General features: G+C 45.0%; 1 protein-coding gene across 6 annotated transcripts in view; it reads right to left on the reverse strand.

Moving 5' to 3' along the window:
• Positions 1-19,819, reverse strand: part of adarb1b (adenosine deaminase RNA specific B1b) — a 98,489-nt gene that overhangs the window by 21,485 nt on the left and 57,185 nt on the right. For 4 of the 6 annotated variants that reach the window (XM_034561758.1, XM_034561759.1, XM_034561761.1 and 1 more), the window contains one exon: positions 14,057-14,104. Coding sequence is in view for 3 of the 6 variants with exons in the window: in XM_034561756.1 (XP_034417647.1) it covers positions 14,057-14,104 (48 nt within the window). In the remaining 3 variants the exon portion in view is untranslated. Of the gene's footprint in view, positions 1-14,056; positions 14,105-17,499; positions 17,643-19,819 lie in introns of those variants that run through there. The other 2 variants (XM_034561757.1, XM_034561755.1) reach the window with 2 other exon arrangements.

Consider the following 19,819-nt stretch of genomic DNA (forward strand, 5'->3'; position numbering starts at 1 on the left):
GACAACATTTAACCACGACGAGCTCCAAGTCCACAAAACCAGCCTGGAGCAAAGAAAATCGTAGATGATTGCGCCCGAGTCTCTGGAGAAGAGAGTTGGCAGAGCCTCGTCGAAGCTGGCTGAGGCTACGTTCACGATTGGCCAGTCTGCGTTTCAGTGCGGGATTCATTCTCTGAGCAACGCTCTCCAAGTTATCCAATTGCTCCATTCAAGTCATGTCCATTAAATGATCCAGGCAATTAACAACATTAAGGTCTTACGAACCGTACGCATCCTAACCTTCTACTTGCATGTCTTTCTCAGTGAAATAACGGAACTATTCGGAAGGCTGCTTGTGCTTTATCTCCCTGACCTTTCATTGCAAATGGTAAGGGGCAGATCTTAAAGAGCCTGGGACGTGGATGTGCCCCGACTAGGTGGGGAGCTTTAATAGAGCAGTCCCTCTGTTCAGTCTCTTGTATTGCTTTATATTCTAGCTTTCTTTTCTTACATTTAGCCTTTTTATTTAGTGGCCAGTCAGCCTGAATTTGTGAAGCCAGTTCCATCCATGCCAAGCTTCACCAGAGTGTGTTCTGGCTTTCATAACACTGGATAGCCGTTAACGGCCCCCTGTGTTCTATTCACGCCTACGTAGATTTTACTCTGGAGCCGGAGGCGCTTTTCTCACAAACGTTGTTGTGTGGTTCAGTTTCTCCAATTTGATTAAGCTCTCTAGTTTCAACTAACTTGTCAAAAACATTTTAAAACTCCAAAGTAACTTTTTTCCATTTTTGTTTATTCTCAATGTTTTTCTTTTCACACATTTTTGGCAAAAGGACATTAAATGAATGTGATGTTGATGTCTGATTGCGTCCAATTGGTCTCCTTGACAAGATGATGAGCCTGGTGTGATCATACAGACGCACCAAAGAGCACAAGGGGAACACTGCATGCTTGGCATTAAGCAGTACCATTTGACAGCTCAATGCAAACAACCCCATTGGACTAAACTCGTACGAAAATAAACCACTTGCGTCTTCCGCGCTGTGATGACATGACTGGTGCGGCATTCATTCAGCCCTCCTTGCCGCCGGCGCAGAGTGCCGATGACACCACAGAGTGCCAATGGCACACTTAACGCTTGTCCCAGCAACGGATCCAGCACCGTCACATTAACTGCACATTGAGAGACAACAGCACCCTCCTTCAAACTTTCAGGAGCCTGACTTGATGCCGCGTTGACGGGACCGAGACAGGATCTAAAAACAGCTCCCACTTAGCTGCTGTCAAAAACAGACGAGAGGAAGAAAAAAAGAAAAAAAAAGCCAAGTGTGCATCGTTGCACAAATGCAGCCACGTACGTACTTATCTCTGCGTTACTAATGTTCCCCTCCATGCAGCGGAAGGAGAAACCTAAACTGATTCCAGGAATATAATTGCAATTATTTCCTGACTATTTGCTCTGTAAATCAGCTGCAATTTATCCTTTAATGGCTTTTCAATTCAAAGATAAAAACTGATTTGGCATTTACAACCGCGCTTAGAATAGCACTGTGAAATTATAATTTTTTATATGAATGTTTAATCATTCCACCAATTCATGTATTCAGTAGTTTAAACTGTAATGTCATTTTCTGCATTTCCTGAACTGCAGAAAGTCCTTGAACGCCACTTTTACAATAAATATTGACAGTATTATTTTTTTTCTCTATTAAAAGATTTATTTATATAATAGTATATAGTATAAGACAGCGAGGAAATATATTGCGAGGGGAATGTTGTAGAATTTGCAGGCATCGTACTTTATGTCCCATTATTTACTGTTCAAACACACACACACACAGTATAAATAGATATATGAACATTTTATAAATGTTTCATAATGATCACTTTCGACTAAACAATAACATCTGTTCAAAGAAGCCTATTATCCCCTGAAGTTGTAAAACTGTCTAGACCTTTACGTTAGAACTAGAAAAAAACCCCACTGTATTGACATCAAAAGGCGAAAGCGCTTCACTTAAAGAATGGAAGCGTGCCAGCCTTCATCACAGCCTCGCTCATTTGTGGGAGACATCTTGCTCGGGCGACAGTCCGTTTGGAACCGCTTGGTCCGACAGGCTCTCGGAGGTGGTACGCCGTGGTCAGCAGCCAGTACATCTCTGGGTAATGGACCGGGACAGAGGCTCAGCGGGGCTGCCCCACACCCACCCAGCTTGTCATCTGTGAGTACCCACAACAGACAAGTTGGTTGTTTTCATTCATTTTGGGGGTGTGGCCTTGAAGGAACGCCTGAAGAGACAACTCGATTCAAAGATGTTTGGAGCTCGTACTTTATCGCCAGCTTTAATCTATTCATACTTTGTTTCCATAATAAACAGGTGAGGTCTTCCAATTAGCCGTTTTTGTCCGACCAACAATCCACAACCAAAGTCATTTAATCTGCTAACGTGTATGAAACAGTAAAGAGCAAATTCTCACCTTTGAAAAACAGAAATCAGAGAAGGTTTGGCTCCTAATATAGCTTTTAGCAATTTCTTGGTGATCAAAAGGACCACAGAAGGGACGTTCAAGAAAAAGGCCTACTAACCGTACTTCAAGTCAATAGGGATGAGAAGCTCGGTTGGATCCCCCCCCCCCCCCCACAAACATAAGAGATACTTAAAAACTGAGAAACTAGAAGTGCAGGGATGTAGAGGTGTGGAAAAGAGGAGAGAATTGGTCTTTTATTGTGTTGCAGACTTTAATATCTGACGGCCGGTCGTTTATCATCATGGACTGCTCACGATGAGAGAAGAGAGAAGGTGGAGGCAGCGGAGGCAGAGAGTATCAATATGAATTTTTTATTTGATGGGTTTTAAAGGGAGATTGGATTTCAGAAGGCTGGCACAGCCAAGGTTCATGGAGAGAGCGCGAGGCCAAGCCGTAAAGACCAGGTAAGAAATAATGGTGTCCCTGCACATGAGGAACATGAGGAACTTCTGTGTGCGGCTCACTATAAACTATGCCCTGCTCTCAACAAAAAAAAGAGAAAGAAACGCTGTAAATCAAATGTTATCATTGAGGCTTGAAGATGAAAAACTCCCTGATGCGTTTTCCATCTTTAGTTTCTTTAAACCCACACACACGCATTTCTTCTTTTTTTTTTTTTACTACCACACTTATTTCTCTCTCAAATATACAGACCTTTCATGCTTGTCTTTACGCACACACTTCAGGTTAGGTCATAAATCATCAGAGTGAGTGGCTACGATTCCCCCCCCCCCCCCCCCCCCCCCCCCCCCCCCCATAAATGGCTGCCCTCGCTTCCCTGTGCCCATCAGGGCCAGAACGAGCCACCGCTTGGCCTCTGGGCGCGACACATCGCAGCCGGCTGACACCGGTGACACGAACACAGGGGGGGAATCAACACTTTCAGACACACACACACACACACACACACACACACACACACACACACACACACACACACACACACACACACACACACACACACACACACACACACACACACACACACACACACACACACACACACACACACACACACACCAGAAATGAGGGACAGCTCGGATATGGCAAGGCAGTTCGTTAAATAGCCACGAAATGCGATTTGATGGACCCAGGCACAAAAATGTTAGGATATTAAAAACGACTTGCTCCTGCCTCTCCTTTCCACAAACAATAGACATCTTTGAAGGCCCCTAAGATTCTCCTCAATCCACCAGCCACATGCACATTCATGTACAGAGTCTTACTCTGTTTGTCAGCCACTTCAAGTGAAAAGGAGAAACGCAGCATGACGGACGTCGTTTGAGGTGGAAAACGAGGTAAGGGCCAACGACTTCCACCTCAGAGCTGTATCTAGGTTGTATATGGTCCGTTTTACACCGGTGTGGAGTGAGATAGTCAGAGAGAGATTAGAGAACTGTGTTGTTGTCTGGCTAAAGGCTATCGCAGGAAAATATATCAACGCCAGTTGAGTAAGTGTCCCATTTCTCAGAAACCTATTCATACCGCACGGTATTGAAATCAGAGTGCAACAAAGAAAAGAAAAGAAATGCTCCGAATTATTTTGCAGGGTTGTTTTGACTCAGGCCTGAACCCTGACATTTTCTTCCCTGGTTTTCATATTGAGGTCACATTTCTGCATTGTATGGCCTTTCGGTAACAAAGAGTCTCTAAGGAAACTGTATTATTTATGAGGGGAGGACTTACTCTGTATTCTTTGGTTGTGCAAAGATATTGATTCACTGAGCTGAATTCACTGTGTGATTTATTTTCGTATTGACTGGAGAGTTCCCGTGCTGCACATATTACTTTGTGCATCGTTCATCTGGCCAAAGGGGTTTATTATAAAACAAAACAAAACATACATTAAACTGATAATGATTATCTGGTTTCTGACTTTTTGATCTGTTGTTGTGGTCCATTGACTCAATAAACAATTGACGAATCACAGCTTTGTGGCAGACATAGAAAGTATAAAGTCTGTTTGCAGATCTTGGGGAATACTATGTGAACAAAAGTAGCATTGAGCCTTTTGTGGCTCCAGAGGGATGAAAATGAATATGAATATCACCCATCACCATAAGTGATGTGACTTGAGTCAACGTCAACAACCTGCGGGTGAGAACAAAGTGACTATTAGCATTACGCACCCGAATTTCCTACCCGAACTGTTAGAGGTCGAGCTGCATTGTGTTCAAAGTAGGCGTCTGTTTAGAAGATGATATCTCTGCTGCACAGATTCTCCTCCTCTTCAAAAGCTGTCCATTAGAGCCCCTTTATAATAGAGGAGTGCAATGCTAAATTGGCGCAGAACTTATTATTCCTTTAATCTTTATAAAATATAATGCCAAAAAGAAATGGAGACAAACATAGAAAAGATTGACGCAGCTTTACAGGTTGTTGCCGGTCGACTTGCAGAAATATCACCACTTTAATCAAAATCACTTCAATCAAATCCTTTCTTGGATTGTAAAATACGTTAACTATCGCCAACTACTCCTGGACGAATCCAACGCTTGGGGAAAAAAACTAAGTAATATTCCTCCTAAAAAGAAATCAGATTACATGAGGATGATGTCCGCCTGAAGGAATAAAAGTGAAGCAAAACAGATGAACGTGATCTACATGACGAATGACAGACAAACAGTGGGAATCCATAATAAGCCGATCATAGCCGATCATTTACGAATACAGACGTGCAAAGTAGGGGCCTTTTCTCAACCTAAATGTATTTAGTTTAATTAAGTGAATGACTGCCAGAGGTAAAACCACTCGAGTTCCCGGAGGAGTGGCTGGGAGAGAAGGAAAACCGGAGAGTCGTGGTGGTCACAAAAGCCCGAGAGCCGGACGAAAGAGAGGGGAAACAGATCGAACAAGACTGAGAGTCCAAGATGAGGAATCGACAATGAGAAGGAGGAGATAAGAAAGGAAGAAAAAAAAGAGGGGGCAAGGAAAGGAAAAGGAACTGGACAGAGACAAATGGCCATGGGAAATGGCCGGTGCCGCAGAGCTCGCCTATGAGACAGCCCTCTCAGCAGCCCTAACTCAGACTGATAGGCCCACCGGGCTCCGCTACCACTCCAATCCATGCGGTCACGTCTGACTCTGCCCCGTATTCACATCACATACTAAAAAGGCACATCGGGCCTACCTAACTCAGCGGGATGTGGCAAATGGTACTCGAAGCAGGAACAGCCATATTCGTTATCTCCTGTGAACAGTTTCATTGCGGGAATTCAAGGAATCATTTAATAATCTTTTACCCCCACACAGCGAGTGTGATCTCCGTGAGGATTTCTTGCTTCCACTCCGGTTCGTCTCAAGTGCCGTTCTGTGGCTTCACCTCAAAGACACACAGGAGCCAACAAACATCGCAGAGTCCTCCTCTGTTTACCGCTTTGGCTCATCTTTAACCCCCGCCGCTCAATCAATTCTTTTAAAAATCATTGTGACAAAATTCTATCGTTGGCTGGAAGAGATCAGATCTGTGCACCGTGCGCTACAACGATCACATTTCTACACGTGTCTGCCTGGTTTTCGGCCAATTTCAGATGTAAACTTTCTATATGATCGGTGGTCGTGTGCAACAGCAAAGCAGTGTGGGGATTTTTCCTGTGAAAAGACCTGAGATGTGGCAAAGGAGACCTTCAAGTTGAAAAATGAGGGGGTGGAATGCCAACTAAAGAGGATCAGGGGATCATTGGTAACTGCCCGTGTATGTGGTTAGGTGGGCGGCGGCCACTGTCGCCGTCCCACCATCCCATTACTTTCCCCAATAAAGCCTTGGCAGTCCGCTGATTACCTCAAGAAAGTGCAGGAGAGGAAGAATCTTAATAGAAATGGGATCAGGGGTTTTCTGTGAAGTCAGAATCCTTCCTCATTTCGCTCTCTCTCTCTCTCTCTGTGTGTGTGTGTTGCCTCCTCAGGTGATGTCCCTGGGCACTGACCAGGTAATGCACCGTAATGGAGTACACGTGTGGGCGCCGGTGGCCTAATGGAGAGGGGTCGCGGCAGCGAGGGGAGTGCCTGTCGCGCTGCCTGATTGAAACTGATGGGGCCACGGAGTATAGCGGCCAACCAGCACGGCCCTCCCTGTCTCATCAAACGAACACACACACACACACACACACACACACACACACATACGCGCACGCCTACCTCAGAGTCCATTATTCAATTTGGCCCTTCTAATGACCAGAGAATTAGGCTGCCAGAAGCGATTTGCCGTCTGAGCCCTACCGCTGGACGTACATGCTTTTCTCCACTCTGCATATTAAGAGGCAGCCATTCGGACACTGACATCCAATCGGGGACTTTAGCTGGATGAGGAAGGCCTCCGAGACTATAAAAAACGTCATTAAAAAAAAAAAAGAGTTTAACCCACGGTACATGTCGCAAAGATTTAGAAGGATGGCGACTGTATAAGGAACACACACTCTACATGGTTTCCTAGAAGTTTAACACCCAGGTAATAGATGCGTAAATCCGTGTGATAGAACTGGCACAACACAAATATGCCTGTGCAGTAGAAATAGGAAGTCTTTCGTCATGAAACCGCATTGCCGTCCCAATAAACGGCACACGCAACTATCGGCTAAAACTAATGAACTATCGGCATTGAATACAATTAATGGCAACCACAGTTTCAGGTCATTGATTGAACCAAGTATTTATGTTTTCTTTATAGGCAGAAAAAGACGAGTTAGTTGTTTCTGAGTCTGGTCAAAGACATCAATTCGCAATCAGAGCCATGAAGATACCCTTCAACTGTACAAAACCATTTTAACAATAAGTGAGAAACATTTTAGGATGGCTGTCTATCTACAGGCCACCCAAATAAACATGTGTTTTGTGCTACTTTAACTTTCCTGTAGATTGAACTGTCAGGTCCATGTAACTGCTGGGTGGCGAGAGAAGGAAACGACGACGACGACGACGAAAACCATCACCCTATCGGCCATCGACCTCCCATATGGACATATTGCAAACCCCCCAGATCACACTGACGGTTACACATCACGCTCACCCCACCCATAAACTCTCCTGTCACAGTTTATAGATTCCTCAGGTGCAGGTATCGGGTTCAATACAAATATAAACCTCTACTTTTGTTTTCCACTTTATAATTCAAGGTTGTTGGATGGCTGCCTCTCCCTCCTTTCACTGGGAGCTGTAAAAATCCATCTGACAGCTCTGATTTATGACGCGGTGCAGGCAAGCACTGTGTGTGTGTGTGTGTGTGTGTGTGTGTGTGTGTGTGTGTGTGTGGGGGGGGGGAGAGTATGTTTGGAAGTGTGCGAATTTATGTGAAATGCCCGACTCGCAGAGGACCACCGTCGCTGTGCTGAATGTTCAAGCACCTGGCGGAGCACGCGGGGCATAGGGAACTCCCGCGTGCTCGCAAATATCTCAACACGGACTCCTGAGTAGACAGAGAACGGTACATACTGCATTGTCTGTCTTTTTTTTTTTTTTTTAATACAAGGATTTAGGATTGGTGCCCTCAAAACTGTATTTCTTCCTAGTTTTCAAGTGTTTTGTTTTTTACAAAAAGGTAAACACGGTTGTTGTCTTGTGTTGCCTTGGGCACTCTCAGGAGTAGATGTGTGTTTTTTTTCCCCCACAATGCAGCTGTTTACTAACACCCTGTCCTCCACGCCTGGATGCCCAGGGTGCTCGCCGCTTGTCACACATCAAAGCCGGTTTAGACGCAACGGGATGTCCCGCTCCTCAAGGAGAGTGTCCAGTACACCCAGCACGTTCGTGCATCTGCAATTTGGGGAGTGGGAGGTCTGAAAACGAACGCCCGGCGAGAGGACATGGATGCATCCTTGTAGTGTGTGTGTGTGTGTGTGTGTGTGTGTGTACGCACACTCCTGCACCTGCCACGCTGTCATCTGGGGAGTTGAATTTCACACCCTGCGCCTTTTGCTATTGTCAGGGAGAGAGGTAGCGTTTGACGGACAGCAAAGGGGGAGGACAGGGCGGGAAGCGGAGGGGGAGACTTCTGCCTGATGAAAAAGGTTGTGGCAGCTGACAGAGGGTGGGATAAAGTGTTCATACACCCTGAGAGGACGAATGTCAGGGGTGGTGGGAGGGGAGGGGATGTGGGAGGACGGCTGTACCGAGACGAAGCAGGAGAACAGCGGGGGCTACGCCATATAGAAGAATAAAAAGCTATATGAACTGTGATTCAGCTCTTCCCGTGGAAGTAAGATCCTAAAGTTTGAAATGGAAGCTCTCCTCTGTATTGGGTTTTGCATTTCGCCTGGTTGCGCGAGCACGAAGGAAGGTCCTCGCTGCGGAGTGATGAGCGCCAACGCGCTTCATTCTCCATTTAGATCCAACGCCGACGAATGTACACACGTGGAGTTCATCTCTGCTGCGATAAAGGGAGCCGACAGACATCTCCAGGGGCCGTGAAGTGTCTCTCCGCCAGCTAAACACACCTCACACCCCCACCCCCCCAACTAACACACACTCTGTTGGTCTGTGACAGTCAACAGCGGCGTGCTAATCAAGGCTAATTACATTGAGACGGGCAGACAGCTCATTTTCTTTTAATGACTGAGCGCCGCCGCGCATAGCAATGTTGTGACACGAAATAAAGCGCTGCTCATAGTCAACAGTTGTTAGGTAAATGAATGGGAGCGTGTTTACTATTTGATTTCCATTGTTACTGTTGTCAAATGTTAATGTTTTTTCTTTCTCGGGGGCTGTAAATCTTGCTTTGTGTCTCGATGCGTCAGCTTCGAATACCCTAAAACAGAGAAATCAATTAAGAAGCTGTACCTGCCGTCAGACTGTTCTCGAATAACTTCAAAATCGTTTCGAGTCAAATCAATGCACGAGCGTACGGACGTGAGGGCTACATGAAGGAAGGGAGGAAAGGAAGCTGGCGTGTGAGAGGGAGGATGTAAGGATGAAGGTGAGAGGAGAAAATGCAGAAACAGAGTCTTGTGGGAGGCAAAATCGCTTTCACGGCAATGGATTGTGAGCGCCAGACGGTGCAGACCCCCCCCTCCTCCTCCATCCCCCTCCCCCTCCAAGTTACAAAAGCTCATTTTGGAGATTTTGCTGGCACAGCAGAAAAGGCCTCCGTTCCCTCATTTTCCATATTTCATATACGGCCCATTGGCAAGCATCGTCTCCGAGTGTCATGGCTTGGCACATTTACGAGAGGTGCATAGAAGAACTTATCACTTGGAAGATATGCTTGAGTTCAGCATTTTGAAAGTCACCGTGCTCTCTACGGTAATTCACTCAAACCGGAAAAGAGAATTACAAATGATCTACATCGACAGTGAATACGCGTCCTACAGGATATACAGCAACTGGTAACTAATACCAATAATAACAATCATTTTATTTACATAGAACTATAAAACTGTAAAAAATAAATTCACTGATGCAGATAAATGGAATACTTACATTCGGTTTAAGATGTTTAATCAGGGCTTTTACTTGTGCCAGTAGTCCCAAACGGCTTCTATTGCATACTAAGAACAGATCTGAGTACTTCTATCATCATCAAGATGGGACTACGCACTGCATTTTGTGGCGCGACACTGTTGTATAATGACAATAAATGCAGTGTTGGGATGAGTTTTTAAAATTCAAAACACAGTTTATTTTCACTCCCGGTTCCCTCGTCTCGAATGTCCCCATGTTTTTTCATATTTTTTAATGTTATTTTGGTCAGATGGGTGAAATAAGGTATGTGGTTAACAGAGGACTCAAGAATTTTTAAGCTGTATACGTGCGTCTAGAAAAAAAACGCCATCCTGCTGACCAGTTATTTGTTATTTTCTTCTGAGGATTACATTCTCGCTTAAAAACTCCTAAAAAAGGTGGTGTTAATTTTTGAACATGGCTTCATATATGTACAATAAAAACTGCGCGTCTGCCGGAGAGATTATTTTCTGCAATGATCCAAAATCCAGATGTAAAAAAAAAAAAAAAATCCCATTGGCTTTCTGTCGAGGGAACCACTGCGATGCTAACCTCGGGGGTTGAGCCATCCCTGCACCGCTGTACAGGGAGCTGCACTTGTTCCGCCTCATGAGACCTCATGTGGGCGTGTTCAGAGAAGCGCCTGATTGACATCTGGTCTCCAGTTAGCTTTTCTTGCACCTGTTCGGACAGAGAGAAAGTACACTTGTATCGTCCTCACTAGTCAGGTGGTCGTCACTGAACTCCCAGCTTGGCTCCGCTCGCCTAAACCTGATCTAATTACACACATGATTGAAAACACCTGCGCTGGCCTGCCGGGTCTCCTGAACCTTCCTCAACTGAGTTTGTGTGTGTCATCAGCGTAGCAGCAAAGCACTGAAGTCAAAAGTATTCAGACAATTTACTGGGATTTGGATCCAAATGTTTTCCGACAAACACACAGCTGAAGGCTAATAATGCCCCGTCCGGGTTCCCGTGTGTCACTCGACAGCAGTTCCAACTGGGCAGAGTCAAAGCTTCTTTTTATTTTATCAGTCCACGGGGGCGGAACTGGAGCCTCATAAGCACGGAGTAATAGAAGAGAATAGAAGAGCGTTCAGGGCTGCGGTGAGGAGTGGTGGTTGATGGCTCAAACTCAAACCGCTGACCCTGGTCAACCCCCGTATCGACATGTTCAAGTGTCCTTGCGGAGGACACTAATCTGCACTTACTGTAATTAACTACCCGGTCTGGCGGCGCTGCGCCGACTGTGACCCTCACCGGCAAGCCGGCTGAGCGGAGACATTTCCTTGAGTCAGTGTCACATTAAAGATTGTCTTAAGCAAGCGTGTGACCTCGTCCTCGCGGCTGTAGCTGCTAACCCGAGGGGCGCTACTAGAGCAACTAAGCGACTAACAGGAGGGGGGTGGGGGGCACCGGGAGTGAGTGAGAGAGAGAGAGTGGAGCCACACCGGTCCCCCCCCCCCCAAAAAAAAGTCCCGCTTAGTCATTGCTTCTCTCGGCGTGGTGGGAAAAAGTGCCACTTTCATCCCTGCCGCGATAAGGGGAAAGTGAAAAGGCCGGAATCAGGCCTGTGTAATGCTGATGGACGTGGTTTGGTGTTTTCTGAGCGAGTGGGTGTGGGGGGGCTATACATGCAGCATCAGCAGAGGTGGATTTACTTGGATGAATGGAGGTGGCTCAACGAGGAGAGAGAGAGAGAGAGAGAGAGAGAGAGAGAGAGAGAAAGAGAGAGATAGAGAGAGAGCTAGTGGGTGTGTGTGTGTGCGTGCGTGTGTGTGTGTGTGTGGTGGTCAAAGCAAGTGGCTGAGACATGGCTAATACTGCCAGCGAGCTGTGGCCACCTGAGTAATTACTACCTCTGCTGTTAGGCTAATCCCCAGTGCATAGCAGCAAACTCAGGGGGAGAGAAGCTTCAATCACACAGAGACAAGGACCTGTCTCAGAGTGAGAGGGAGAGATCACCTCTACTCAGTAGATGAATACTTCTGATCCTTAATATAAATACAGAAACGTGTGTCCAATCAAAACAGATTGAGTATATCTAGATTCAGACTCTTTTCTTTAGAACATGAATATCACTGAATATCGAATGAAAACAATGCGGCCAAAATACAAACGCAAGGAACATTTGTTCCCTGGTCTTCAGCTGATATTTAAATACACACACTAACACTGGAGTCAAGTCATTAATGTTTTTCTGATGGAGCGCCGACCGGTTGAGACGCATTTATACGCAATGATTGTGGCATCCATACTTCAGAGTCCACCCCCCCCCCCCCTGTCACGCTCTCCCTCCCTCTATTTCCTGTTCATCTCTCCCGTCAAAAAAAAAAGGTTTAATGGTGAAAAATAACAGGAACAAAATTAATAATTATTATTATATAAATATTCTTGGTGTTTATGGGTTGTTTACATCAGACATAGTTGTAAACATATGCATACTAGTCATATAATAATACAAAATAAAAAAGCTTAATTTTGTATAGGTGCGTTTGCTCCTGTAGTACATACATGAAAATACACAATAATATAGTTATTAGGCCTTCAACTAACGGGACAAAATATCTAGAATTGATGTTTCTATGGTTCAAGTTTAGTACAAAAAATATTAAATACATTTAAAAATACAACGTTTCTCTGAAAAGAATACTTATATATATTAAAAAAAAATCATTAAAACCATATATTAACTTTTTTTGCATCAGTAATTACTCATGTACGATGTCCTCTAACAATTGTCTTCTAAACATTATCGCATAATAAAAAGTCATTTTTGACAAAACAAAGTTTCGATGCAAATTTAAAAAAAAACAAAAAAAAACAAAGGTCGACATGTGAGCCACCACAGAAAACCCCAAGATAACCAGATGTTTCTCCAGCCCAGAAGAAAAAAAACATTCTGTGAGGAATTTAAATGCGTTTCTACTTCACGGCGCACACATTCAGCATCAGATCTCAGAGCAGTCGATATGAACAGCTTCAAACTCTACAGAGCAAGAGAACCACACACAGACCGTCCTGCAACCTCTGCTCTCCTCTCAAACCAGACAAAGTCCACAACAAGCTCGGCTCAGCAGCTCCCGGTCAACGTGCTTTTACCTTTGCGTTCCGAGCGTTTCTTGCGCCTCCTCTTGAACCTGCGTCGGATCAGGCAGTAGTAGGAGCCCAGATTCTGAACGCCGTTGGTGAGAAGGGCCATGGCTCGTACGCCGTTACCAAAGGAATATGTAAAATCAACCAAAGAGCACGATATAGACCGACACCCCCGGAGCCAATACGAGTTCAGCTGCTGGGGATCTCAGTGTGAGCACATGGTCTACCTGTCCTTCACACTGCCATACACACACACACACACACACACACACACACACACACACACAACTGCAGCGTCTCTTTGTTTCTACTTCAGTCCCTTCTCTGTATCCCAATTCTCTTTTCCCCCCCTCCTCCTCCTGCCGTTGCTCTCCTCTGTTGACTCCATGTCTGCCCTATCAGTAGTCGGCGAGGGGAGGCGATGGAGTAGAGTGTGAGGAAAAAGAAATGAAAAAGAAGGAGGGGACTAGCAAAGGAGAGAGACCGTTGTGAATTAACACGAGCTGGGCTGGGGGGGGGGGGAGAATCTAACCCTCCACCTGTCTAATTCCCTCTCAAAGTATCGGATGTCTGCAACAAGCAGGGGCAGCGTTCCTCCCCAATGTGGCAGGCGCTGAACACAACTTCAACATGTCCACCTGCTCGTGTAAACATGGCGATAAGGTTACCCCGAGCAGTGATGAAATTCAGATTGTGCTGTGCTCGTGCTGCCTCGGGTACCTCACCGGGAGCAAAGAGATGAGCGGCGTCCCAGAGAGAAACACTCTGCCTCTCTCTAGTGGTGATCTTTTGTAATTACAACAGCCATGGTGCCAAACCACATTTTCAAACTTCAGAGGGCTCACTAATGCTTTAAGATGGTGATTATCGTGGCTGATTGAAGTAGTTATTAAAGTGGATGTTTTGTGGACGACGTGGTAAACCAGAAGTCTTCATCGAGACACAATTGTGTCGCAGACGAAGAGATAAAGAAAAAGAAAAGTGAGAGCGACAACAGAAATGAAACAGCAACTCTTACCTTTGGCTCTGTTGTGATGTCTGTGGTCTCCGGGAAAAGGGAATAAACCTGATGGACAGACAGCGTAGAGGTTCAAAGTTAGTAATCCGTTGAGTTACTGTCAAAGACCTGGATTAGTGTGCAACAGAAGTGCGACCGAGTTGGTGGCAGACAAGAGGTGCACACTCTAGGTTTTCGCTCCACCAGTGCTGATTATTTAGCGTTCCCACAGCAGCTGGTCTGTACCGGCCATCAACTGGCTGAATTGTTCCCAACTAAATTAACCGGTACCTTCTGACCGGTCGCGGCGCCATTGTTGTTGTTTTTTCCCCACAGAGTGACGAGATCTATTCATTTCGCTAGAAAACTGTTTTGTTTTTTCCTCTTATTAATTCATTGCAGTATACTATATACTGGTGGTGGCTGGTATTTTTTAAATTTATTTAAATATTGACAATTTGTATAATTTCTAAATATAATTAATATTATTATTATAATTTTTGTATACTTTTTTTTGTTTGTGGCTCAAGGTGGGTGGGGCCACTGCTGTATACGAAGCGATGTATTTTGATTTATTACCGTATTTTCCGCACTACAGGGCGCACTGGATTATAAGGCGCACTGTCAATGAATGGTCTATTTTCGATCTTTTTTCATATATAAAGCGCACCAGACTATAAGGCGCATTAAGCGAAACAAAACAGTCAGTCAGTCAAACTTTATTAAACGTGTTCACAATAACTCTCAACATTGTTCAAACGTTAATGAGCGTATTCACAATAACTCCCAACCTTGTGCAGTTGTAACACGTAAAAAAAACAGTCTGATACCGTTAAATCAAACGTTAGCGTAACTCTGTGTGGTCTTCTTTACTTGGCGCAGGTCATCAGCTTCCTCCACTTCCGTACCATTGATTCATTAATGTTGAATTCTCTCTCAGCGGCTCTATTCCCATGTTCTACTGCGTGACTGACAACCTTGAGTTTGAAGTCCACGTCGTAAGCGTGTCTCTTGACAGGTGCCATTTTGGGGTCCTTATACACACACACCGTAATATTATGGCGAAGCACAGTATGTATTACTCCGCGACGCTCCTGACTACGGTAGCCGTAAAGGGGCGTTCACACCAAACGCGTTGCGTCTGGATCCCATGTAAAGTCAACGCACAGACGCGTTTGGTTGAAATTTGCCGGACGTTGCGATAGACGCGTTTCGCGCGTTGCGAAATTTCACCAGAGTTGAAATATTTAAACTTCCAACGCGAGTTGCAAAAGTTTCGCAACTCGCCAGCCAATCAGCGTTGAGATGCTCCGCCCGTTGGGCTGCTGCTGCTAGCGCTGGAAGCGGAAGTTATCGAGACGGTGAAACTCCCCGAGCGGTGTGAGCCTACGGGTTATGAACCCAAACACCAGGGCGTTAGATGTTCCGACGTTTATGGGATGTCCACAACAAGTATAAAGCAGAACTAGTGGTTATTTCGACCGTGGTGGATGGTGGAAATTATAACTGTTTTTACCGAGACAAGCCACGGAGATAAGCCACGCCCCCTTTTCGCAACTGGTTGCGAAAGACACAAATGAACACAACTTGACTGGCGAATAAACTGACGCGAGTTATAAAGCCGTTTGGTGTGAACGCACCATAATGCTGCAAGCGGTGCGGCTTTGTAGTTTACCAAAGTCGTACTAAAACATTTTGACAGAGCGCCGTGTACCACACAAAATCGCTTCGAGGTCAGTAAGCACAACCAGAATTAATTCATAAAAAAGGCGCTCCGGATTATAAGGCGCACTGTCGTTTTCTGAGAAAATTAAAGTCTTTTAAGTGCGCCTTATAGTGCTGAAAATACGGTAAATCTAATTTTAGGAAAACTACAATCAGAGTAAAAAGTATGTTTTTTTTCATGCAGTTAGGACATTAATCAGTCCCGAGACATTAAACACTGTAGCACTACTGTTTACTTTAGCAATATGAGCCACTGTCACAAATCAATACAAGTCAACAGACTCCTCACCAGAGACAAATCAATCTGCTGCCCATCGACCAACCGGACATTGTTTTTAGCTAATGCTATGACAGGGCACACTGTCAAACTCATGCATCCAATCAATTAATTTACCCAGACAGACTTAGAATAAATTCCCATCATGCTGGTAAATTGTAGCATTATCATTATTATCATGAAAAGTAATCAGCAATATGAAATAGATAGAGATATGTATGCCCCGTTTAACTTCCTACTACTAGCACTACTCATGCCAAGACCTTTAAATAAAGATGCAAAAATGTATTTTCCTATTCATTTGAATGTTGTGTTTTATTATGCAAATGACCACTATAGAGGACAACAAATAAGTAAAAAGGATAACATTTAGGATTTCTGAAGGTTTACACTGACTGAAAATTGGTTGGTTGAAATTATTGTTTTTGGGACAGTGGTGAACAAGTTACTCCGGAGCCTTGCTGCTGTCAATTGGGAGTTCTTCGAAGAAGAAAAAACTAATTGGAATCAGCAAAAACGTGAATGAACAGGTCAGTATCTTGAACTCAATCTGAACTGAACAAGTCGGTAGCATTCCACATGCATGCATGGAATAGGGCATCTTTGTTATCAACAACCAACCAGCTATCAAGCTGTTAATGATGTTTAATCCTATCGAGGAGGGTTCAACGTTATGTTTCCCCTTACTGTCTGTCAGCCTCGGTTGCCCAAAATCTGGACCTTTGCAAAATGCTTCCTCGGTTCCAAGACAGCTTCCTGTACCAGTGGAACAAAGATGACCTTTCTGTACATATATTTGATAAATATTGCAATTAAAAATTCAGATTTCTGCACATCAGCCCTCCAAAAATGCAAGAGGTGGCTTGTAAAATAAAAATAGATGACTTGACGCCGACAGAATGCTAACTAAACATGACAGTAACAGAAAAGAAAAGGCCTTAAAGCTCCATAGCCTCTCTTGAGAGATGATAGTAAGGGAAGAAAAGAGGAGGAGGAGGGAAAAGAAATAGCGACATGAAAGTGAGGATGTGAGATAAATAATGAGGCAATGAAGAGTGGGAGATAAGGGTAAGATGAGGTGAGGGGGAACAAAAGAAGAGATCTCCCCGTATAAAACCAAAGAGATATCTCTAACCTCTGGGGTCGTTTAAGGTCAACAAGGCTGTCTTCCTCCACTGCTCCCCCCTCCCACTGCAAAAAAATGATGTTTTTAAAAAGCAAAACATCAAGAAGGCTTTTAGGTAGAAGCAAATTAAGTTAAACTGAGCAGAGAGAGAGAAAGAGAGAGAGAAAGAAGAAAGGGAGTTGTTTTTGTTTTGCTAGACCAGACTGGAGACGAGAGTCAGTCCACGTGCCCTTTAGTATTTTTTAATTTACAGAAGCAGAAGCTGCAGACGCGGGGAGAGAGGAGACCCACTTCTCTCCCGTCTCCCCCCTTGGCCTTTTTTCTCTCGACACATACCGAAACGGACAGGGGACGGGAGGGGAGGACGTGTGGTTGCGGTCGTGCAGCCGATCCTCGGCGGTTGTACCCTGGCTGGGTTCACGAGGCGTTCCGGGACTCCGAATAACATGCTCAACTCCCGGTGGCCTCTGCAGCGGTCAGACAGGAACGAGGACACAAACACCCTCTTAAAGTGTTCCACAGGCTGCTGTGTGAGTCGAGCTACAGTCAGACGAAAAGAATCAAGCTCTGAAAACAGACTTATTGGGAACAGCTTCTTTTTTTTTTTAAAGCCATTCTTCTTAATTGAAGCGCTCATAACAGGCTTAAATCACGCGTTCTTTAGACTACCATCGAGAGAAACACAGGAACATACTGGAATAATGCAGTACATCCACACACCAGCGAGGGGAGACACTTACAAAGAGGGGTGGGGAGGGGGAGGGGGGGGTCACATGTCAAATACTGCAGCATCATTAAACTGACATGTTGACATTCTTTTTTTTGTTTGTTAACAGCGAGCGCACGAGACCCCTCGGCTACACCGAAACGTGCCCATTAGTATTTATAAGCATTGCTCGTTAAACTCGGGTACCACGAAACAAAACGTCCCTCCGTCTAACGGGCTATTGAGCAAGCGAGCAAAGAGCCAACTAACGAGCTGACGAGATAACAAACATCTGGAGGGGAATAATGTAAAAGAAAATTGAAAAATGAAACCTCAATGTTTCCTTCCTATTCCTTTGGTGTAAAGACAGATATATTTCTTTCCCTGTGAGTTTCCACTGTGTGTCCAAGCAGTTGTCATTGTGGGGAAACTCACTCATCTTGCAGGTATGAGCCTGAATATCAACGCCTTCTGAGGAAGTCACGTTCCTAAACGCAGCACTCATGCTCATCTTGTGCACAGGAGTTTGGCAAGACTTCGAGAGAGAGAGAGAGAAAAAGAGAGAGAGAGAGAGAGAGAGAGAGAGAGAGAGAGAGAGAGAGAGAGAGAGAGATTGTGTTGGAGAGATTAACAGAGACAGAAGGGGAGAGCCTTTTTGGAGCATTTGGGAGTTGAGGTTAAGTGCAGCATGTGTGTGGTGTGGTGCTCATATCAGTCTTTGAAGACTGGAGCGAGGGGGAGGAGGAGATAGGGAGGGGGGGGGGTGGTTTGAAGAGACACGGGGGCTTCAGTCGACTTGACAGCAGGGGCTGGACAAGGATGAAGTTTGAGAGGTTGATTATGAAAAAAGAACGATTATGAGAGAGAGAGAGAGAGAGAGAGAGAGAGAGAGAGAGAGAGAGAGACACACACAAAATAGGAGTGCGTGACTTCAGCCAAAAAAAAATGAGGCCAATGGCTCACAAACCACTACACACACACACACACACACACACACACACACACAGGCTAGCCAGCGTCCTGGGTGCCATCAAACGCTACCCCCCCCCGTGACCTAGCTTTTACTCATACATGCCTGTACAGGGACACAACTTTAATTAAATCCATCATTTAATTAATTGTGTGTGATTGTAGTGCAATTGATTGATTGTGTGTGTATATGTATATATGTGTGTGTGTGTATGTGTATGTGTATGTATGTGTATGTGTGTGCGCGTGCGTGCGTGTGCGGGGGGAGAGAAGCTGGATCACTCATGCCCTCTTCATCCTGCCTTATGAAGGTCCGGCAGTGGTTTTATTCTACTGACGTTTGTCCAGCAGAGGGCGCCACCGCTGCAAGATAACCAAACACTCTGCAGCGTACACAGAGAGCACTTTTCTTTTTAAGTTGAAAGCTCACATGTGTCACGCTGTTCTATCCTCTGAAGGGTAAACTCTGAACGGTGCGGTAATACGTGTCTGTGTGCTGAGGAGAAGCTGTTGCCCTCCCTTGCTGTGACCAGGATAGAGGAGCAGGCTGAAGCAGGTCTCTCTGCACAATGTGCGGAAGAGACAACGTTGGGTTAAATAGGCAAAGGCGGCAGCAGCAGAAGGTGCTGACTGAGAGAATGCATTAGATTAAGTATGACATGCAACAGGCCAACTTTTACGTTGTAACCACACACACACACACACACACACACACACACACACACACACACAGAGAAAATGCGTTAAAAATGTGTTTTTTAGTAAGAAGTTCTAAGAGCATTTTTGTCTGTGTGAAAACATGTTTATGTGGTTTCCCGCGATGGCTTTTCAGTATTCATGGCATCATTCTCAGTGCCACTTTAATGGAAGGAGTCGACGATGCTGATTTAAAGAATCCTGGCTAGTCCACGTTCAGAGTGCATATTTAAGTGCTACAAGCATTCAGGTGATTCAGGTACGATTCACAATACAAGGGATTAG

This window comes from Cyclopterus lumpus, chromosome 21, assembly GCF_009769545.1.
Source record: "Cyclopterus lumpus isolate fCycLum1 chromosome 21, fCycLum1.pri, whole genome shotgun sequence".
NCBI classification, from domain to species: domain Eukaryota; kingdom Metazoa; phylum Chordata; class Actinopteri; order Perciformes; family Cyclopteridae; genus Cyclopterus; species Cyclopterus lumpus.